Source organism: Pseudorasbora parva, chromosome 10 (assembly GCF_024679245.1).
Source record: "Pseudorasbora parva isolate DD20220531a chromosome 10, ASM2467924v1, whole genome shotgun sequence".
Taxonomy (NCBI): Eukaryota; Metazoa; Chordata; class Actinopteri; order Cypriniformes; family Gobionidae; genus Pseudorasbora; species Pseudorasbora parva.
In genome coordinates this window covers 16,510,742-16,535,000 of record NC_090181.1, presented here as the reverse complement: position 1 = coordinate 16,535,000, position 24,259 = coordinate 16,510,742, and the positions used below count along the sequence as shown (strand labels likewise).

Sequence of the window (24,259 nt, the reverse complement as noted above, 5' to 3'; positions counted from 1 at the left end):
TTATATTATTTTAATTTTTCTCGAGGATCGCTTATAATGTTAATAAAGATTTTCATGTGGAAAAAAAAGATTATTCACATATTTAAAGCCACAATATGTCATTTTTACATACTAGAGGTCACTTATTCAAAACCACGGCAAAGCTTGATGCCTTGATTTCGCAGAGCCTTTATTATGCTGCAGACTTCCGCTTCCTCTGTTCATACATATGTGGAGTAATGCAGCATATTAGCATGTAACATTTATCATATTAGATTTGAGTGTATTGAAAGTTATGCTATGATGTTACTCTATGAGAGACTTGTTGCTTGACGCTATGAGACACTTGTTGAACACTGCAGTAAGATAGATTGATATTAGGCATGGTAAAACATGGTACTCGCAGTAAATCAAGGAAACTAGATTTAAACAATAACAATGTATAACAATGATTCGTTTTCTGTTGATGAATGTATCCAAACAGTTGCTTACCTGTCTAATAAAACATGATGTTTCCATGGTTTTTACAAAATCGGGGGAAACGTGGCTAATGCAGGTATGATGTCAGTGTCCTTGTTATAGAGTGGTGCAGGTATCACTTTGTATATGATAAATGTGAGTTAGTACTTTAGCACTTTCGGTTCCCTTGTCTCGAAGTCGAGGGGATTTCTGAATGGGTGTTTTGGTTTAATGGTCGAAATAAGGTCTGTGGTGAAAACATGCTCAAGACACTTTTTTTTACACTTTATTCTATGACATAAAATAATATCAGTTACACCACTTGTCATTTTTTGAAGCTGTTATGTGTCTTGAAAAAGGTGGTTGATAACAAGTGGATCAATGGGACTACAGAGGCTGTCTGGGAGATTAAACGTCAAAAAGGATTGAAAACTCAGTCCGCTTTTACAGCATTGTTATGCTCATAATTGTGCTCTCTTAAACTATTTTAACGTCCGGGGAAAATGTTTTTGGATAAAAACTGAAAGAGTTGCTGGTGACTTTAGTGATGGTGACGTTAAATTTGTGGGACTGTGGTGGTTTAGTCCATTTATAGCCTACCTTTAGCTTTTTACTTCTAGTGACTGCATTTCGGCTTCAAAACTAAGGCAAAGTTTATTTGTATAGCACATTTCATACCCATTGGCAATTCAAAGTGAGAAATTAATTAAAATAGTGATAACGTACTGTGTGCATGAGAAATGAGAATACCCTGTGTAAGAATTAAAAATAAAAACAAGGATAGTTAAAACAGCTGTAAAGAGAATTAAAAATTAAATAAAATGGTCAAATACACGATAGTGGTCTGAAATAAAAATAAACAATAACAAAATAAATAGGCAGAATGATATATCCGATTACATTCAGTCTCTACATAAAACATTCTTCGGTTTACAGTCTACTTACATGTACCATCTTAATTAGATCACCTCTCATTAGATTCTTTCGCAAACACATTCATAACATCCATTTCAATCACTATTCCCTGATTTTTACTCAATACCCTTTTGGTTAAACCTTATTACCTTTCCACTGATTTACAGATACTCAAACTTTTATTGTCAAACTTGGTTTTTCCATCAAAAAAACAATGATCATATTAAACTCAAATAGAACCTATCACCTTCAATAAGAACAAAAGTAAACTAAAACAGTTATGAAATGAATGAAAAGATGATGCATAGATGCAAGATAAGGTGCAATCAGTTGGACGTACAGTAGCACAGTGCTCATGCAGTAAATGCACAGCTAAACAGATGTTTTGTGTCTGGATTTGAATGTGGCTACTGTTCACTCCTAAAAATAAAGGTTTTTAAATGGTTCTTTGGCAGGGTGTATGGTTCAAGAACCTTTAATATCCAAAGAACCTTTCCATTGCACTTTGTAGTGCAAAAGGGTTATTTAGAACCAAAAATGGCTCTTTAAAAAACCTTTCACTAAACATTTTTGGGAACCAAAAATGTTTTTTCTATGGGATTACTGTGAAACCCCATATTTGGTTCTTCCAGGCACCTTTATTTTTTAGGGTGTTGGAGCACATATGATCTGTTCAGGAAATTGGTTCCAACTGCGGCTGGCATATAGCTAAATGCAGACTCTCCTTGCTTCGAGTGAACTCTTGGTATTTCTAACTGATTTGATCCTGCTGATCTGAGTGATCTGTTGGGTTTGTATTAATCAGCATATCTGCAATGTATTGAGGTCATAGGTCATTAGTGATTTATAAACAAGTAATCTCACTTTAAAATTGTAAAAAAATAACACAATTTGTGTTCATTGGTGATAGATATCTTGATGGACAAAGCGTGTAAGTATCATGAACTTTTGTTGATTACAGGGCTTGTTTTTTGCAATAATTCAAAAGCCTATTGGAAAATCCCATTGGGTTTTTCTCGAGGGCATCAGCACAATGCAAATTGCTGGTTGGCCTACAAAGTGATGTCATACCTGTGCCACTCTATTTCTGTGGATTTATGCCTCCTTCTAGCCTGGTTAAAACCAGACCATTCTCAGTAGTTATAGTCTGGCAAAGTTTCATAGACAAAACATTTGGGGCGTCACCAATGGATGATGAAGTATGCAGAGCAACAGAGAAACATCTCAGACAGCAATTCTCTGTTTGTAATTTCGATGAAGATGTTGCAATGGCTTTTGCCATTGTTGTAAAAGAAATATGATAATAGCTCGTGTGCACCGCCACCCCATCAACATTTTTGCAAAATTTGGAAAACCTAATAGCATCTCAGACCGACTGAAACATCTCGGATTAACATTTAAACAGAAAACATCAAGCTCTGAATGCATTTGACCCCGTTGTAATTTGCCCGCAATTTAAATTGCTATTAGAACACGATTTGCAATATTTTGAAAATAAAATAATAAGAAGAAGTCTTTGGAAAATTGTGTCTCACAAACTTTGTTCAAATTCAGTGATTTTAGATTTTCAGACTTGAGCATATAGTTACGCTATTTGTTATTTATTTACAATTTGTACATGACTAACAGAACTAGTGTGAGGAAATAATCACAGAAAGGACAGATCCAGAACTGTGTGTGGTGTTAGCACATGATCACACTCCCCATCCTCCTCATCAAAGTAGCCGGTGTAATCCACATCTGGTAGCCGAGTGATGTTCTTTGCTCGGGTTTTAAAGAAAAGGAAAAGTTTAAATCGCGTAAAACAGACACGATAGCTGATTCAAACAAGTGATGTTCCACAGTGGCATCCATCTTTATAATGTACTAAATCTGCTTCACCGTCGCTGCGCTGTCATCATCGTGTAAAGCCCGCCCCAACGTTTCTGATTGGTGCCGTGATTTAGACGGATTAGAAATGGCCTTGAATGGGCTCTTTGCCAGACTACTTGCAGAGCAAATCTAAATTTGCTGGAAGTTGTCTGGGTTTTCACAGGTTAGCCGCCTTTGCATGCTATCGGAAGTGTATTAATTCCCACTTCTGAAGTTGTTATTACGAGCTCATCGTATTCAAATTTTGAAATGAGAGGGCGTTCATGTGCAATTAATGTGCACAAACAGTGCGATCTCTCTGTGGGTTATGTGATTGTTATCATATTTATAAAGAAATATAGAAAAACATGTACTTAATTAAAGTAAAAATGATTGATAAACGTCTTTCGTAAATAAATAACAAAACCTTTGGGTATCTTGTTCACACTATTTATTTTCATATAAAAGCAACAGAACTTAAATTACCTCCAGTTTATCAGCAAGACAGTGCACGCAATATATCTGCAACTGATCTCGCAGGTGTCTGAATCCCTACCAGAAGAGAGAACTGTCCGTTTTGCCTACACTTTTTTCACCCCTCCCTTCACTGCAGCCGCCTATCTCGCCTTCATTTTCAGGCGAGGCGCATCTCAAACAAGACTATTCTTGGAAACATTTGGGATAACGCAAGTACACAAGTCAACAGAAAACCATTGCTCTAGAGGTTTTTGGACATTTGTATAAAAAAAATCTTAAATCTTGAAGAATGAATAAACATGCTTTTATAATTTTATAGGCTTAACATTTCTGCTTTCAAAAACTCTTTCATTAAGTGCCTATTTGCTTTCTGTTTTAAAAGAAAAGCAGTAGGCTAGAAGAGTTTTTGTGTTAGTATTAGTTCACATCACAAATGCTGTATATTGTGCTTAACTTAAACTGAGCCTGGAATATTCCTTTAAGGGTGTTGTTTAGTGATGATAATATTGAAGTGTCAGTACGGGATGGATCCGAGGGAGTTGGTACCTGTATCAGAAATTAATTACACACTTTATTGCATCACAGAATCACAAGCTTAGATCTGGCACTAAGGTGCACAGCTCCAGCAGAAGCACTCCAGTTTTATTAACATGTGCACAAGAGCATTGTGGGGGGAAAAACAGGGAAGGCTGTGGGGAAGCTCGAGTCTGGTCCATTAATAGACATGAAAGTTTGCATGGTGTTATTAGAACAAACCATTTTCTGCTTTTGCAAGGATCACAGGGAGACTTTCAGGCAAGCACAGCTAAATCTAGATCGGCGCTCACCATGTAAACCCATACAGGATGTCAGACTTTACTGGAGTTGAGTGAAAAGTCAGCACGTCAGCACAGGCCCCCTAGGAGGACAACGGCTCTCTGCAGGTCATTATTTAAGCATTCTTATTAGGCAACAAGCTCAAGCCAACAAAATGAGCAGCTGTTTTCTGCTGGCAGAGCACAAAAACACGCAGCATAGATATTACAATCTATCCTCACATCTCAAAAATATATAAATTAAATGCAAACACCATTGACTACATTGCACACTCCCAAACAAATAGTGTTCAATAGCATTCTATGGTGAAAATGACAGTGATATAAATTACAGTTTGAACATTTTGGAATAATTTTTGTCTTCATTGTGGCAATTTCCCGGCTAGCATTTTTAGTTTACGTTTGGCAGACGCTTTTATCCAAAGTGACTTACATTGCATTCAATGTACAGTCATATACATTTTTTCATTATTATCAGTTCTTGCTTTCCCTGGGAATCGAACCCTTGACGTTGGCATTGCTAGCTCCACACTCTACTGGTTGAGCTACAGGAAAGCTATATTCTTATTGAGCTACATACAAGCTACATATAAGCTACATATACACTGTTAAAAAAATTGAAAAAGTTACAGCTGGTTGGAAATTGCACTTAACCCTTAAATGCATACCATGGGTCTTTAGTGACCCGGGGACTTCATTCACTACCCAGACAGCAACATAATTTCAGCCCAGACCTGACCCACACCATGTTGCTGTCATGCCCTCACAGTCATCAGTCACTGCCACGCCCACTCGTACCCCAATACCATTATTCTGAACACCTGGGCACCATCACCAGTCACCACTATATCAACCTGGCTCACCTTCACTCCCATTGCCTGGTCTTGCACCGATCCCATCGTTGACTACCTGTCCTTCCAAGAAGCCCTCATCTGTATCCCTCTTTGTCTTTATCATCCTCATCCTCTTCCTCTGTATACGTTCATCGTCTTCACCATCATCGTCCTTCGTCTGAGTGTCACCATCCCTTTAAGTATCACCTGTGTCTGAAACCTCTGATAATAAACCTTGCACTTGCACTAATCCCTCTGTGTCCTTGTTTGTGTCTGACAGAAGACCAGACCAAATGCAGAGCTCTTCGGACACAGACGGGGACCGCACCGCAGACCACTTCACCACATTGGTTCGCACTGTACGGTCCTCACTGGTTCACGACACTCCCTCCACCACTCTCAGGCCGAGCCCTTCAGTGGGCACAGTTGTTATGGGAAACGAATGCCCCCGTCATCAGCTCCACCACAGCCTTCTGCACTCATCTAAAAGAGGTATTTGGTCAACAAACTGCTGAATTATCTGTCCATGATCAACTGTTTTCTATTCGCCAAGGCAAACGTGAGACAACGAGTTCCTATGCACTGCGTTTCCGCACGCTGGCCTGTATGAGCGGATGGAATGAATCTGCTCTCATCACCACCTTCCGCCAAGGCCTCCTCACTGAAATCAAGCAACTCATTGTTGTCTACGAGGAGGCCATGGGCTTGGAAGCCCTCATCCAGAAAACCATCCGCGTGTCTCAACGGTTATCTGCCTGTGGCCTTTCCACCCCCGCTGCCAATCCTCCGGCTGCTCAAAAATCTGTCGCACCTCCAGCACCTGAACCTATGCAGATCGACTCATACCATCTAACCACCACCGAACGCCAACACAGGATCTCATTACATCTGTGCCTGTATTGTGGGGGAGATGGACATGGCATGACGACCTGCCCCGTGCGACCTACTCGGCCAGCGGTGAGTACCATCCAGTTACCTCCTTTAACGGCAAACCTTACCAAGACACCAGTATTCGTTTGTAATTCCCACTCATCTGTTGCAGCACAAGCCCTCATCGACTCCGCGTCGGCGGGAAACTTCATCAGTCAGTAAACCCTCCGAAAAGCTAACCCCCCAACATTGTCCCCTCTACCTCAGAATCATCACCATTCAGGGAAAACCGCTGGGCCGAGGTCGTGTCCGCCATTTTTCTCCCACAATTAGACTACGCGTTGGTCATCTGCATGAGGAAACCATCCCGTTCATGGTGCTGGAGGAGTCAACCGCGGACATCACCCTGGGACGCCCCTGGCTTATATTACACCAGCCGCATGTCCACTGGTCCACCGGAGAGATCCTGCAATGGGTTGAGAACTGCTTTGATCGTTTTATTCAGCGTCCTCGCCGAAAATGTCCATCATCATCGTCAGTTTCTTCATCATTACCTGTCCAGTCCACCTCAGTAGAAAGTCCTGAAACTCCAGTCAACGTGGCCATTCCCCCAGCTTACTGGCCGTTCCAGGATGTCTTCAGTAAGCGGTTGGCTACCAAACTACCACCCCATCGGCCATGGGACTGCACCATCGACCTCCTGCCTGGGGCTACTCTACCCAAGGGCCACATCTATCCTCTGTCCATCCCGGAACAGAAGGCCATAGAGGAGTATGTGCACGAAGCGCTACAACAAGGGTTTATCTGTCCATCGACCTCCCCTGCCACTTCAAGCTTTTTCTTCATGGCCAAGAAGGACAGAGGCTTGCGGCCGTGTAACGACTACCATCACCTTAATTCTCAGACTGTCAAGTTTAGTTATTCTTTTCCTTTTGGTCCCATCTGCTCTAGAACAGCTCCGTGGGGCCACCATCTTCTCCAAGCTCGATCTCAGAAGTGCCTACAACCACATTCGAATTCGCAAGGAAGACGAGTGGAAGACAGCCTTCATCACTCCCTCAGATCACTATGAATATTGGGTGATGCCGTATGGGATGTCCAACTTACCCTCCGTCTTCCAAAATTACATGAATGAGGTATTTCGTGAATTCTTAAACAAGTTTGTCATCATCTATATCAACAATATCCTCATCTATTCTAGTGACCTGAGGGAGCATGAGGAGCATGTCTGTCAAGTCCTGCAAAAGCTCCAAGACCATCCCCTTTATCTCAAGCTCGAGAATTGCGAGTTCCACATCTCCACTGTCCAGTTTCTTGGGTACATCATAGACAACCACGGAGTCAAGATGGACCAGAGAAAGGTGGACACCATCACCCATTGGCCTCAGCCCACTACCATTAAAGAGCTGCAGCGCTTCCTGGGATTCGCCAACTTCTGCTCAGATCCTCACTCACCTCTCTGCTCCAGAACCGGCCCAAGTCTCTGTCCTGGACTCCATCAGCCACGTAGGCCTTCCACCAGTTTAAGAACGCCTTTCAGTCCGCTCCGATCCTGGTCCACCCCATTTCTCATCTTCCGTTTATCGTCGAAGTGGATGCCTCATCGACCGGGGTCGGAGCGGTTCTGTCTCAGCGGCGGGACACCCTCACGACTCCATCCATGTGCCTTCTTCTCCAAGAAGCTATCCCCGGCGGCCCAGAACTACGACATCAGGAACCGGGAGCTCCTGGCGATCAAGCTCGCCCTGGAGGAATGGAGACACTGGCTGGAGGGAGTAGAACATCCATTTGAAGTCATTACCGACCATTGAAACCTTGAGTACCTTCGAGATGCCAAACGGCTGAATCATCGTCAGGCCTGCTGGGCCCTCTTCTTCACCAGGTTCAATTTCAAGGTGATGTACCGTCCAGGGAACCAGAACAACTGGGCGGATGCCCTTTCTCATCTCCACCAAGCCGACCCTGAGCCAGAGCACCTTGAAACCATCCTCCCTCCAGCCATGGTTGTCAGCCCGATCCAGTGGGCCCTCCACGAGCAGATCCAACAGGAGAACGCCCAAAAGCCTGCTCCGCCAGGAGGTCCAGAAGGGTGCCTCTACGTCCCGCCTCGCCATCGCCTGCCCCTTCTGGACTTGGCTCATTCTTCACCAGGCTCTGGACACCCAGGCAGGAGACGGACCCTCTCGCTCCTTCACCACATTACTGGTGGCCCGCCATGCCTCAGGACGTCTCCCGATTCGTCAAGGGATATTGAGTCTGCGCCATTGCCAACACCCCTAGGAGACTCCTTGAGGGCAAGCTGGTCCCTCATCAGATCCCCGAGCGACTTTGGAGCCATCTGGGGATCGACCGATGACCGACCTGCCATCATCCCAAGGTTTCACCTGTATCCTAGTCGTTGTTGACTGATTTTCAAGATCCTGCAAACTCATCCCCTTCAAAGGGTTGCCAACCTTGTTGGAAACCGCGGAGGCACTCTTCACCCAAGTCTTCCAACTTTTTGGGCTTCTGGAAGACATTGTTTCCGACCGAGGACCCCAATTCATCTCTAGAGTGTGGACAGCCTTCTTCTGTCTCCTAGGGGTATCCTTCAGCCTCTCATCAGGTTACCATCCTCAGACCAATGGCCAGACTGAACGGATGATCCAGGAGATCGGGAGATTCCTGAGGGTATACTGCCACCAGAATCGGGAGACCTGGAGTTAGTATCTGCCCTGAGACGCATATGCCCAGAATTCACTACAGCAGTCCACCACAGGGCTCACCCCGTTCCAATGTGTCCTCGACTACCAACCACCGCTCTTTCCCTGGATGGGTGAGCCCTCGGAGGTCCCAGCAGTGGATTACTAGTTCCGCCAGAGCGAGAGGGTCCGGGACTCAGCGCACGTGCAACTCCAGCAGGCAGTCCGGAAACACAAGCACCACGCTGATGATAAACGCGGACCCACACCCCGGTACCAGCCAGGCCAGAAGGTCTGGCTATCCACGAGGGAAGTCCATCTTCGGCTGCCTTGACGTAAGCTGAGTCCCTGATACATCGGACCGTTCACGGTACACAGGCAGCTGAACGAAGTCACCTACCGCCTTCAACTTCCACCCACCTACAAGATATCACCTTCATTTCATGTGTCTTTACTCAAGCCCTTCACTGAACCTGTCCCTTCTTCACCCACAGATCCTTGTGATGGTGCCATACCTCCTCCTCCTACCATCGACGAGGACCTATCAGTCTACCGGGTGAAAGCCATCCTCGACTCGCGCCGACTGGGTTCCCTGATGGAATACCTGGTAGATTGGGTGGACCACGGTCCTGAGGAGTGGACCTGGATCTCCAGGAACGATGTGCTGGACCCTAATCTTCTCACTCAGTTTCACCAAGACCACCCTGACCTCATCCTCGTGGTAGACCCCTTCGCCACCCGCCCCAGCCGTCAGGAGCAGCCTGTGGAGGAGGGGGTACTGTCACGCCCTCACAGTCATCAGTCACTGTCACGCCCACTCGTTCCCCATCACCATCATTCTGAACACCTGGGCACCATCACCAGTCACCACTATATCAACCCGGCTCACCTTCACTCCCATTGTCTGGTCTCGCACCGATCCCATTGTTGACTACCTGTCCTTCCAAGAAGCCCTCCTCTGTATCCCTCTTCGTTTTCATCATCCTCCTCATCTTCGTCTTCACCTTCATCGTCCTTCGTCTGAGTGTCACCATCCCTTTACGTATCACCTGTGTCTGAAACCTCTGATAAACCTTGCACTTGCACTAATCTCTCTGTGTCCTCGTCTGTGTTTGACAGTTGCTTTCTGGGTACCCTCAGCTTAATTTTTTTTAAAAGTATTCCTCAACCTATTTATTATAAACAATAATATATAAAAGAATGCCAGACAATCATTTCCACACAATAATATTGAAATGTTTATTTTACACTGTTCAACTATTATAATTTTAAACGTAATTTTTTTTTTTTTTGTCTGGGTAAAACAATACAAAAACTATTTATACATAAAGGCATTTCGAAAGTAAATTATGAACTCTGTGTCCAAGAATGATTTAACATGACCCTCAATAAAAAAAAAAGAAAGATGAAACCTGCTAATTTGTTACAAAATAAATGAAATGGAAACCCCTGGGATATAAAACAAGTTTTTTTTTTTTTTTGGGGGTGGGGGGGGGGGGGGTGGGGGGGGGCTCTGACATCACTTTCAGTGTCTTCATGCATGACCCTCCTCTGCTTTACTGAATGTGTGTGTATTGCCATAACACAGGAAGTCCTCTCACTAGAGCTGACATAAACATTTCTAGCTGTTGGCACTCTGTGAGGAAAGCCTTAGCACTTTTAGATGAGACGGCTCTCCAATTCACACATACTGTGTGCAGGGAGAATTTTAACCAACCTGAATTCCAAGTAGGCACTAGCCTGTGAACCCTCTTCCCAAGACCGCTCCACTTGTCCATTCTCTCTCCTCCCCCCTCCTCTCAATCTCGCTGTCTTCCTCACCAGTGTCTTTTCAGCATCCCCCCTCTCTCTCTTGCATGCATTTCCTTGCTGGTCCAGGCTGGTTAGTGCTGGTTTAACTGGTGCACCAGCATCATCCAAACCTACAGCTAGATGGAGGACAAGCAATGACATTTGGCTAGTTCAGCTAATTAAAAACGCTGGTGGAGACATCAGCATCAAACGATAATAAAAGCTTAGATAGAGTTGGGTGAATTTCATGAAGAGGCTTGCATTCAAGGTTACATTGTATCCTATAAATCCAAGAATTTATTTAAATTAAATACCGGTATATATATTTAAAAATAAAATTTAGTGCTGTCCTGAATAAGATATTTTACATAAAACATTTTTTACACATAGTCCACAAGACAAAAAAATAATAGCTTTATTTATTCAAATGACTCCGTTCAAAAGAAAACATTTGAACAGGACGAAGATTTGTTTTCATTTAGTACTGCTCTTCAGAAGAAACAGAAGATACTTGCATGTTTCCCAGAAAACAAGTGAAGTACAATTTACCCTGATCCCCCCACCCCAATTATCCTCAATGTGAAGACATTAATTAAATTAATTAAATTAATTAAAACAATTTAAATACATAAAAAGTATTTTCACAATTCAACTATTACAATAATGACAATCATCACAAATAATAATATAATATACATCATGAGAAAGGCCACACTGTAAAGTGAAAACTGAAGGAGGAGTATAATTTGTCCTGACAATAAATGTACGTAAAAAGTAAGGGTATAATAGTGGATAAAATGTTTTTTTTTTTCTTTTGGTTTTGGTGCTTTGACCTTAACATTTCTTGACAGCTTTCATTCTAAAACGCAGCGGTAATATCATGATCACTTTAATGTGATGGTCATATAGAGTCAAACTCAAACGCTCCCTCAGCATAACCAGACATGATGGATAAGGGATTATGAAGGCTGGTTTAAGTGGGTTGTTGGAGAACACGTATATTACCACAGTCCCAATTTCTAACAGCACTGCTCATATATTCCGGGAGGTAAATGAGGATGGCTGTGTGGTTACAGAGATTGAAATATATTCATTAACTTTTCCCTTTTTGCTAATATAAGCCTTTTAACGCCACGCATCCCTGAAATTTACATTTAAATTAAATTGACTGGGGGCCAGATGAGGAGGCACCCTAGACCAGGCCCCTAGGGTGACTGTTATTTACTGATTTTCTCTTCTCGTTGGTCAGTCTCCGCTGCATGTCCCGCTCCCCAACCCATCCCTTGCTACCCCCCCCCCCCCCCATCGCCCCATGATGGGAAGGACACAGGCTTATGCCTTTAAGACAGGCTTTCAAAAATTCCTGTCAAGAACTTCAGAAGACTCGAGCTTAGAGATGTGTTCGCTGACAGCTCGTGAAAGAACACTACATGTCTGGAAATGGAGCAGATGACACTGTGACACTGGAGCGCACGTGTAGATGTGAGCGGCGTGTTTGATACGTCGTGGGGAGCAGGAGGGATCAACCTAAAAGGTCACATCTTCATTACTGTCACGTGCACGCCTGCACCAACCTACACTAGCTTTTCGGTCCACCCCATATAATTCCACAGGACAGAACTGAAGGTTAACTTCAATGAGAATCGATAACCCATTTATGCTAATGTCAGCGTAATGTGCGTTTCCAGCGAGTATGACCTAACCGAGTTTGTGCTTGAGTATCGGCCTGCCACGGCAAACAGCTCTAGCTAGCAAAACGCTCTCCAGATTCATTTTTCATCTTAGCGTGTTTCGGCTTAGCGTCGGTTTCTTTGTAATTGAATTTCAGGCGAATTACAGCCAGCGAGACAAACATCCATCGCTGGACATCGCTCTGACTGCAAAAAAAAAGTGAGCTTTAGGTTGGTCAGAATTCATTTCGCAATTGATTTGTCTGAGCAGGGGAACATAAGGGGGATGGAACCGGTGGCTGTCATCCTCACACGTCGAATTCCAACACACAATTTTCATACTGCACACGCTTTGCCACAATGACAGTATTTTTAATCAAGGCACAAGGATAATGCAACTCAATAACTGCATAACCAGATCCAGTGAAAATGCAAAGATAAATGTCTCGTCAATTCAATAGCATCCATCTATCTAAACAGCTTTATCCTCTACAGGGTCGTAGGTATTCAATAGCATTTAACTTTGAATTTCCTTTTGAATTGCACAGAATCTGTTTTATATTTGTGTTGCTTGATATTAAAGGTTTGAGTAGCACTGAGAGTGGAAATATTAAATTGTACCTAGACTTTTACAGTTGAAATGAATATTTCTATTTTACAAACCAATTCCAAAAAAGTTGGGACACAAATTGTGAAAAATGAAATAAAATCAAAGAGGAACGCAATAATTTACACATCTCATAAACTTATATTTTATTCACAATAGAATATACAACATATCAAATGTTGAAATGTCATGCCAAATATTGGCTCAATTTGGATTTCATGAGAGCTACACATTCCAAAACAGTTGGGACAGGTAGCAGTAAGAGGCCAGAAAAATTAAATGTACATATAAGGAACAGCTGGAGGACCAGTTTGCAACTTATTAGGTCAACTGGATTTACAAAGAGCCTCTCAGAGTCGCATTGTCTCTCAGAAGTCAAGATGGGCAGAGGATCACCAATTCCCCCAATGCTGCAGTGAAAAACAATGGAGCTTTTTTAAAAGGAGTTTCTCAGGGAAAAATTGCAAAGAGTTTGAAGTTATCATCATCTACAGTGCATACATAATATGATCCAAAGATTCAGAGAAACCATACTGGACGCCTGTGATATTTGGCCTCTTAGATGGCACTGCATCACATACGGGAATGCTACTGTAATGGAAATCACAACATGGGTTCAGGAATACTTCCAGAAAACATTGTTGGTAAACACAATCCACTGTGCCATTCGCCTTTGCTGGCTAAAACTCTATAGTTCAAAAAAGAAGCCATATCTAAACATTAAAATGGACTGTGGCAAAGTGTAAAACTGTGGTCAGACAAATCAAAATTTGAAGTTCTTTTTGGAAAACTGGGGTGCCATGTTATCCAGACTAAAGAGGACAAGGACAACCCAAGTAGTTATCAGCACTCAGTTAGTTCAGAAGCCTGCATCTCTGATGGTATGAGGCTGCATGAGCATAGGCAGCTTACACATCTGGAAAGGCACCATCAATGCTAAAAGGTATATCTAAGTATATATAAGTTCTAGAACAACATATGCTCCCATCCAGACATTGTCTCTTTCAGGGAAGAAGGAAGAAGGCTCTTTCTGCATAGAAGAAGGATCCGGGTACTGAAATGGCCAGCCTGCAGTGCTGATCTTTCACCCATAGAAAACATTTCGCGCATCATAAAGAGGAAGATGCGATAAAGAAGACCTAAGACAATTGAGCAAGTAGAAGCCTGTATTAGACAAGAATGGGACAACATTCCTATTCCCTAACTTAAACAACTTGTCTCCACATTCCCCAGACGTTTGCAGACTGTTATATAAAGAAGAGGGGATGCCACGCAGTGGTAAACATGGCCTTGTCCCAACTTTTTTGAGATGTGTTGATGCATAATGTAATATAAATGTTTCCCTTAAAATGATACATTTTCTGAGTTTAAGTATTTGATAATGTCATTTATGTTGTATTCTGAACAATATATTAACATTTGAAACTTCCACATCATTCTGTTTTTATTCACAATTTATACAGTGTATTTTCAATGTAACTTTTCAGCTTAGTTTATAGTAATTGTTAGTTTTGGCTTCAGTTTATTACATTTTTTGTTTCGTATTTTTAGGGCTGCCAAAGTTAATACACTTGCATTTCTCAACAATCTAGAGTTATTTTCCTTTTTAATATAGGTGAGTTTGCTTATGGTTTACATGCCTTACTATACCAAAAACTAAAATTATTTTGAGACCATTTATTTTTTTGGTCATAAAAACTAAAATAAAAATAATTCTTGTTACTTGTTATTTTTTCGGCTGCTATGCAATTCAACAAATATCTAGATACATTTTCTATCAATAAAGCCATTTCTGACTCTCAAATGTTGCCACCACATTATTTGATATTACAACTATACACTTTGCCAGGGTTATATATATATATATATATATATATATATATATATATATATATATATATATATATATATATATATATATATATATATATATATATATATATATATATATATATATATATATATATATATATATATATATATATATATATATATATATATATATATATATATATAATTAAAATTTTAATATATATTTATATGTATTTTAATAATTTCTATTTTTTTAATGTCAGTTTAATGTTTTGTTAGTTACACCAATGGTTTATTTTCTGTTTATTTAATAATTTACGACTATTTATATTTTATTTTAGTAGTTTTGGAGCTGTGAAAATGTATTTCAGCATAGCTAAAAACACTTATCCTCATAGAGATCACCATTTCCATTTAGCAGACCGGTGAGTCTGTATATGACTGATACGATTATCAGCAGGCTGATCAATAAAGACATCTAGCTCATTAATATTCCGCATCTCCAAAGACCTGCTCCCCTCTGACACCTCCTAACCTGACAATACTGTGACCTAAGTGGCCTTTAAAATGATCAGCAGGGGACAGCTAAAAGGATCCATAATCCAATAAATAGAATAAAGGCTCATTATTTAATTCTCAACAATTAAGTGAGTCTATTCTTTGTAATCAAGCGCTCAGTAAATGTTTCTCATATGAGGCCCACCTCTCACCTCCACCCCAGAGCGCACTCATGCAAATGCACGATTAAAACGAGCCATTACCCTTCCAGAATGCAAAACTGTCATCCTATTATCATGCTTAATTGAGGCTTTATAACATAGTGTTGAGGTCTGTTTAGACAGTGACTCGTCACAACAGAGAAAAATAAAACTGCGACTGTGGAACATGGCGGCAGGGTGTTATTTAAGTAAGTGCAGAGAGAAGATACATTTTTATATAGACTATGACATCTTGTTATTTGGGCAAGAACTATATACAATCCATAGATCAAGAGGCTTTGGAAAAACATAATAAATTAGACCCACAGAATTACAGATCCTACCTACCTTGAAAGAGATTTGGTTTGAAACTATTTTCACCCAGAAATTACAGTACAGTAAAGAAATGTCATTAAATTAAACATAACATTTTCAAGTAGAAAGACTGAAACGGTTGGGCTATTGTCTTGTAAAACATACTCCAAAATTCTCTTTTATTTACAACTTTAAAAAAAAATCAGGGTTGAAGCCCTAACTCATGAATATTTATTATGATTTTTTTCATTTTACAATAATTAAAAAGTCAAGATCTGAAATCCTGTTTACACAGGAGGTTCACATGTCACTGAATTGTGCTGTGCTTACCATCACAGTCCTGCAGGCTCATTTTGCAGTGCCACACTGAAATGAACAATATAATTAGCCAGTAGATGGCAGCAGCGTGCTAATAAAAGGTGTTGGGCCTGGACGGTTATACGACACCCTACCTGTTCATGCCAGCCATTTATATCTACACTTATTTGTGTAGCTTCAGCAACCATTTCGGCATAAACAGTCCCACAATTATAAAATAAAAACTGCATGACCCCATTTTTTATTTTTATAAAAGCAATGGAAAATACATAAGCCACTCATGAAGGCCAATGGGGCATAACTAATGTTATTTCACAGACTATAGTGATAAAAAGCAGTGCCAAATAGCCTATAAGTGGGATAATCAACCATCCTTGATTAACTCAAGTACATTAGGATCAATTCAGATCTCTGATGGTTTTATGTTAAAATAGTACCATCCACATTTAAAGTCAAGCAAATCTTTCTGGCTCAGATCTCTAGTGGTTCATCAGACACTTGTAAACCTGTTGAGCTCAAGATGGGCTAGACCTGCAGGGTTGCCATTGTGTAAAAAAAAAAAAAAAAGCACTCCAATTGCTATTTAAATTTCACCCAATCACGGCCAAAACTAGCCCAATCGTGTTTGATGGTGACAAATCAGGTCCTTCTCGAAATGGGTCTTCTGTTAGGACCCCAAGCGATACCATTGGCTCAAATTAATTGTAATAGGTACTCCCTTTAGCACCTCATTACAATTTATACTAAATCATGTTATGATAAATGCAGTTTGGGGTTTGTATTTTCAAAAATTATAAATACTGAATGGAGTGAACATGTATGACTCAAATATTTATTGTGAATATACTTCATGGCCACTTGATTAAATATCACAAGTTCAGTCTGATTAGTTTAAATAATGCAAACAAGGCAAAATAAAACTGTAAAATCGAATATTGAAGAGGCGGGCAGTACAGAAAATGTTCTTAAAGGGTTAGTGAAATGAAATATATGTCATACATGACTCACCCTAATGTCGTCCCACACCTGTAAGACCTCCGTTCATCTTCAGAACACAGTTTAAGATATTTTATCTTTAGTCCGAGAGCGTGTCCAAGTGTATACACACTATACTGTCCATGCCCAGAAAGGTTATAAAAACATCATCAAAGTAATCAGTTGGTAATTAGAATCTCTTGAAGCATCGAAAATACATTTTGCTCCAAAAATCACAAAAACTATGACTTTATTCATCATTGTCGTCTCTTGCACGTTTGTTTTCAAACCTCAAATAAAGATTCAAACGGTCATGAATCAGTGAATCCATTAATGATTCAGATCGCCACATACCAATGTCAGTGGCAGTTTGACACGCGATCCGAATCATTGATCATATTTTTGATGCTTCAAGAGATTCTAACTAACTAACTGATGGCTAGCACAGAGGCAATGGTGCCAACAAATATGGACATCATGTGTCCATCATGGCCAAATGTGAAAAACTTAGGGAAAAAGACATCCGACTTAGAATCAAGATCTCGATGACAAATGCTTTTTGAACTACATTATAATGACCAATAATGACTAGTTAGCTTACTAGCACACAAATACCCAATTTAGCCTGATAGTTAGTTTACACATGGATTTGCACTTACCCTACATGTATTCACAATCATCTTTAATATAATGTGTTAAACTAAGTGTTAAATGTCCAGATATTTCAGTTATAAATACCGCCCCCTATATAACGGCAGTATACGGCAATATAAAAGTAGCCCAATTTTGCAACACTGACATCAGCAGGAGAATGAATTTTAAGAGAAGGGTAAGAGGGGGAGGTTTGCACCGTTTTAGCTGGGAACAGTGCTTGTGAGGTAAAGGATATGCTTGAGGAGGGAGAAAACGAAAGTCTAGTGAAGTGAACAGGGTGACAGATAAGAGTCATGCTGTGATCTGTGAGCTGTGAAAAGCCTAACCTCACTAGTCTGAGGGCTCACTCTTATGTCCAGATTTATGTCTGTGCCCCTTTAGTGCAATATTCTTGTGTGGTCATGAGATATAGTTGGGTTACAAGTGCAGGTCTAATAAAGCACGATGAGCTTTGGCCTGTGAAAACACCCCTCTGATCTTTATTATTGTATTACTGAGAAAGAGTGAGTGCAACCCACTGTACTGAGGTAAGCACTGTAATTATGAACACTGTATCTCTGTATGACTCCAATTATCCCTCAACATGTAATCTCTCTCTTTCCCTCCCTCCCTCTCACTCACTCTTAACCCTTTCGCACGTACGTTCTTAAAAATAAGACTGGCAGCCTGGCGTGAGTTTTTTATTGCGACCGTTATTATGCAATGACATGCGTTCTAATTTCCATGGAAACACACATCAACCTTGACACGTGAGGTTTTGCAGTGACGCAGTCACAATGGCGCTTGTGGTGGATGACCGCGTGCAGGTGAGCACTCTATGAATGTTTTGCTTTATTTTTTAATTCAAAACCTTTCACATTATTTGTTAGCGTGTACACTCTATGGTTGACATGTTTCTGTTGCTATTTTTTCCCCACTGCTTTGAATTTCGCGTGCACACGGCTTTTTGCATCTCCCTCACAACATCCGCTTGACAAATGGTGAGTATATTTTTGTTTTTTTTCCTCCTATTTTGGAGCATATATAATTATTTACAAACATGCAATAAATATGAATAAAGATGTTAAAAAATTATCTTGTAAAACGAACAGTTACTCAATAATGTGGACGTTCAAATGTCATGTTTGTCGTTTTGCACATTGCAAATATTCCCCGTGCATTCGGTAAAGTTATTAGGGTTCAGTTGACTTGATACGTAACATGAATATATTATTTATGTTTTAGTGTTAATATTGTTACTGAGTTTTATATTTCACTAGCAAAGCAGAGAAAAGCTATATGGTCACGCCTCACTTACTATTAGCTTGCAGATTACATGATGTCAAATGCATACATGATGACCTTTTCTCTGGTTAGAATGTGTTTTATAAGTTTAGCATAATTCAAACGTATGTCATTTGTTAAAAAGAAATTGCAAAATGTACACATTTCATTCATGTTTTATTAAATCTCAATTTAAGCTAAATGTTTTTTTGTTTAGACTATTATACACTTTCTAATAAAATTACAAAACAAATTATAAATATAATTACAATGAACAACAATCAAAATAGTATTATAAACAAAACAATAAATATACTGTGGTAAAACAATCTTTAAAACAAACTATATACATATGTTTATACTTACTAATAACAAATATAATTACAATTAATAAATAAATAAGTAAACTCTGACTTTTTACAGGATTAATAATTCTTCAGTGTGTGGTACTCCTCAAAACATGGGACAGCACACAAGGGAGTGTTGCACGGCACACACATGTGCTTGGTCATGCGCCTCTGCTTGCTCTTGCGTGTGCTGGAGAGGCAGACCTTGCAGTGCCGCCTGGTCCTGCTGCCCTGGGAAGTGGTCTGAGGGACTTCCGAAAGAAAATGCCTGGCTGTAAGGCGCAGAGGAGTGTCTAAGGCAGGTCGCCCTCCTTTGGATGGACACCGCGATGTGCTGTACTCCTCCAGCAGCCCTCTCATCAGGTTCGTCCTGAATTGCAGGGAGGTGATTTCCTTTCCTACTCACAGTTGAACAAATTGATAGGGCGTAAGGAAGAGGATAGAATAGTATGTGACAGTGTGATCTGTTTATTATTGTACATTTTTTTATAGAGGGTATGCACGTGACCTCACTGTCAGCTGGAGTGAATTCGATTAAAATGTGATTCTCATAATTGCATGAACACACGTATGCCAATTTTAATCGCATTAAAAAGGCATGTAAACACCTTATATCTTATACCTTAATCGTAATATTGCAGCTCTGACCAAAGTGCATGTGCGCGGACATATACGGATGCTGTGCGTTGTTCACACAACTTCATGAATGAACTCTGTGACATTATTCTGAAGTTTTCTCTTCTCCAAATGAGTGTGGTATAACTTATTAGCAAACAATAAAAATTGCATTAGAAGAGAGATTTAAAAAAAAAACTGTTATAATTGAATTAATTCTTTATTTAGTTATAATTGAATTAAAATATTTTAGTTATACCGTAATTAAATTAATTTATGGACTGACACAATCTGTTCAGTAAACCACTGTTTAAAAAAAAAAAAATCTATTTTATATTTAGTTTTCTCTCCCCTGCTGTACCGAACCGTGACTTCAGAACCAAGGTGCATACCAAACCATCAGTTTTGTTTACCATTACACCCTTAGTATATTGTATTTATTTAAAGCATTCACAGGCTAACTTCTTGTTGGTCCCATAGAGTCTATGCTGTCAGTAACGGAAGCAGAAAAGATTAGTTCTTTTGAGTCTCGGGTTTGAGTCTTACGTTCTTCCTGTTAGTCCCATGCTGTGTGTGTGTGTGTGTGTGTGTGTATGTGTAATATATATATATATATATATATATATATATATATATATATATATATATATTACACACACACACACACACGCGCACACACACACACACACACACAGTTGATTCAAAATGAGTCTAATTGAATTTGTGATGTTAGACTTGAATAGTCAATATATTTCCTATATTTGTATATGTCTGATATTAACTGAGAATTATATAAAAAATAAAATAAAAAAATAACTATGTGCTTGTTACTAAAAAGGTTGTGAACTAGTGTTCAATACGGTGACAAGTCACGTGACAAAAGAACGAACGACTCAAACTCGAGACTCAAAAGAACTAATCTTTTCTGTTTCCGTTACTGACAGCATAGACTCTATGGGACTAAAAGGAAGAATGAAAGACTCAAACCAGAAAGACTCGTAAGCACTAATCATTTTTGTTTCCGGACCTGTGTCACGCACGGTCCGGGTGGCCCAGCCCCCAGCCAGATCTGATCAGGGTCAGACACGAGTCGACAACTAACGTCTCGAGGAGTTCGAAGACACGAGAGGCAGAGAACACACGTGATAAATATGAAGTTGCAAAAGAAAGAATGTTTTGGATCAGGAGGTGAGGTGAACTAACAGAGTTAGTCTGCAATAGCCTGACCCAACAACTAATCAATTATTAAACATTTCAGTTTCTTATAAAGTTGGCTTTGGTTGCGTACCCTATAGTTTATTTTTATTTAGTTTTAAAATGTAATCAACATTTACAAGTACTAAATGTGTTGGGCTATTTAACATGTCATTTTGGTGAAAAAAGATTTGTTCATTTTGCTGAACGAGACCCACAGATCCGAGTCAGTAAAATGATCCGAACTCCCCACTACTACAGGAAAGTGATATCCATGCATACCCTTTATAACACTTTTGTTTACATTATTTGAAAATGTAATCACTTTTTATCTTGTTTATATTCTTTGATTTATAGAAATATCTTACCAGTAATTTGCCGGTAGACAATGTGGCTGTTCAGTAAAACTGTGTCAAGTAGGTGAAAGAAGATCTTTTTGTACCACTTGGTAGACTTTCTGGTGCATTCAAGAAAACCAGTCATCATGTCCGCTTTGTCAACTGCTCCCATCTTTTTGTTGTACTCCAGCACACAGACTGGCTTCATCTTAGCTTGCCCAGTGATGTGATCCAGCTTCCCTGTGGCTGCCATACCAGTTGGGTGGACAGTGGTAAGGACATGGACATCTCTCTTATCATGCCATTTGACTGCCAACTGTGATCCATTTTCCTTGAATTCCACCTCACCCTTTGTCATTCTACAGGTGAATGTTGGCATCCCTTTACGGTTTGCACGCACAGTCCCACAAGCTCCAGTGCCAAGAGACAAGAGGTGCTGGAAAAGTGTGGGACTACTGTACCAGTTATCCACATAAAGGACATGACCCTTTCTGAGGTAAGGTCCTAGTAGTGTCATTACAACAGACCCAGAAATCCCAAGTCCTTGGTGGTGTTTTATGTCACTGTTAGATCCGGAGTAAATGATCATGTCCTGCACATAACCAGTGAGCACATCACACAAAACAAAAAACTTGACCCCAAATCTGTGCCGTTTAGATGGAATATATTGACGAAATGCCAGCCTGCCTTTCCACTTCATCAGAGATTCATCAACACACAGATCCCGGTATGGCACAAAAATGCGACGAAAGGAGGAGGTGAGAGCAGTAAAAATATTTCTGATTTTTTTCAGAGGGTCATTTAAAACTGCTGTTGCATTGTTTGCAAAGTGAAGACACCGGAGGAGCAGAAGGAATCGGTCCTGTGAAAACAAAGACCCGAAAAATGGTGTCAAGAGCATGGGGTCTGTGCTCCAGTAATCCCGAAGTGATGGCTTTTTAATCACCCCCATAAGGAGAACTGCCACTAAAAATGTATACATTTCAGGGATATTTGTTGGAACCCATTTAACCATTTTTCCCCTCACTTCTTTTTCTTTCAAGTCAGAGGCATAGCGGTTCGTTTCCTCCACAATTTCTCCGACAACTTCTTCAGTGAAGAACAATTTAAAACAATTTACCTCACTGGGGGATTCTGGTGGATTTTGCACTCCACACTGTTGGTCCTCAAAAGTGCCTGGGCCAGGAGGATTAAAAAGGTTGGTTACCTTCCAGGATGACGAGCTTACCTCAGCTGCGTCATTTGATGGTGAAATATGCTCTGGCGTTGTGGAAAAAGTCTCCTCTTCACCCTCGATGTTGTCAAGAGCTTCAAGGTTCGGGGGAAGGTCTTCATCACTGTCACTCTCTGCCTCACTGTCAAAATTCTCCTCATCAGAATTAAAAAAAATCTCCTCCATTTCCTCACTTGTCAGTTGTCTTCTTTTGAAAAAAATGTCTGCCATTTTCTCTGAAGTATTTAAAAACTGGTAAATTGTATTGAAGTTGTGTCTGCAGTGGGTACCAACGCGAGTGTGAGGTAACAGTGACGTCAACAGTGACATAACTTGTCAGCTGGAAAAAATGCTTGCAATGCATGACTGTTCAAATGTTTTATTTAATAATTTTTATATCAAATATTTTCAAACTTCTTAACTAAATTAAATGGATGCAAGCTAACTCCTTATGGTTTATATATTTATTAAAAATATGTATGTTAGTTGCTCTGTAATTTATCATGGGCTGTGGGTGTGGCGTCGTCATGTGTTTACAACAGTACCAGGGAGGCAGTCAGCTGGATTTGCGACACAAGATCACCCACTTCTCCTGATTATATGTGACATTACATGAGGGAACAGCTCTAGACTGATCATATACATCAAATGGTAGTAAATGATTGTGTTAAATGATATGTAATGTTATAGCGGGCTAACGTTATGGGCATTTGTGCCGCGATTATGTGTTTACAACAGTGCCAGGGAGGCAAAGCTAGCTGGATTTATAACACAAGATCACCCACTTCTCCTGATATATGTGATTTTACGTAAGGGAACAGCCTAGACTGATCGTTCACGTCAAAGGGTAGAAAATGATTGTTATTTGATCTGTAATGTTATCACGGGCCAATTATAACACTGATATCTTGCTGTTATATATATTAGTATGCAGTTACAAACTATATTTAGTGTTTGCTGATATTTTTGTGGTTGTGTAATATAATTTGAAGTGTATGAAACCTAAAATAAACATTAAAAGACACCGAGCTAAGTCAGTCTTTCATTCACTCAGTCTTTGGCTCAGCGCCAGTCAGCGCGCTAAAACAGATTTTAAATTTTGAATTCGGCAGTTGATCACTGAGCGTTCTAATCGCACCGGTATGATCGTACGCACCAGGGACCAGCACAGAATGATCATACGGGTTTGATCGTACGTGTCAAAGGGTTAAAAGTTATGAGTCACAGACTTATAAGAAGATGAGCAGTGGGTGTGGGAGAAGTTGATAAAGAAAATGCTGCTTGCTGCTCGACACAATGTGTTGCTAAGCTATTAAGCATTTAGCACATAGCCAAGGCGTTGCTAAGATGTTTTCTCTGTGGTTGCCAATGTCAATATTTTTTGTCATTTTGTAATGTGGTTGCTAGTGTGGTCTTGGTGGCTGCTGGGCACTGCTAAGGTGTTCTGAGTTTTTTTTTTAGCATGTTGCTTTGTGATTACTATGGATTTTATAAAGGGGATTTGATTCGATGCAGTTGCTTTGGTGTTTGGGGCATTTTCTAGGGCATTGTTAAGGTGTTTCTCAGTGG

General features: G+C 40.3%; 1 protein-coding gene and 1 long non-coding RNA gene across 8 annotated transcripts; one reads left to right on the top strand and one right to left on the bottom strand.

Annotated features, from left to right (window-relative positions):
* Positions 1 to 18,402: 18,402 nt before the first annotated feature.
* Positions 18,403 to 22,879, top strand: LOC137091152 (uncharacterized). 7 transcript variants are annotated; one of them, XR_010908028.1, is made up of 7 exons: positions 18,403 to 18,700; positions 19,407 to 19,693; positions 21,497 to 21,555; positions 21,668 to 21,749; positions 21,843 to 21,973; positions 22,135 to 22,204; positions 22,271 to 22,879. It is a non-coding gene; the product is annotated as an uncharacterized lncRNA (long non-coding RNA). The 7 variants fall into 7 exon arrangements; XR_010908027.1 differs by having other exon boundaries at positions 22,135 to 22,235; positions 22,521 to 22,879; XR_010908024.1 differs by having other exon boundaries at positions 19,453 to 19,693; positions 22,135 to 22,879.
* On the bottom strand, positions 19,409 to 21,747 carry LOC137091151 (piggyBac transposable element-derived protein 4-like). The gene is made up of 2 exons (XM_067455326.1): positions 21,508 to 21,747; positions 19,409 to 19,728 (listed from the first exon to the last, which is right to left on the bottom strand). The coding sequence occupies exons 1-2, from the start codon at positions 21,728 to 21,730 to the stop codon at positions 19,409 to 19,411; spliced, it is 543 nt and encodes a 180-aa protein (XP_067311427.1). The 5' UTR covers positions 21,731 to 21,747.
* Positions 22,880 to 24,259: the final 1,380 nt, after the last annotated feature.

Coding starts and splice junctions, on each gene's coding strand:
- LOC137091151 (XM_067455326.1), bottom strand. CDS start 21,730: ATGGCAGCCACAGGGAAGCTGGATCACATCACTGGGCAAGCTAAGATG. Junction 19,729..21,507: donor TGTCTACCGGCAAATTACTG/GTAAGATATTTC, acceptor AACTGTGAGTAG/GAAAGGAAATCACCTCCCTG.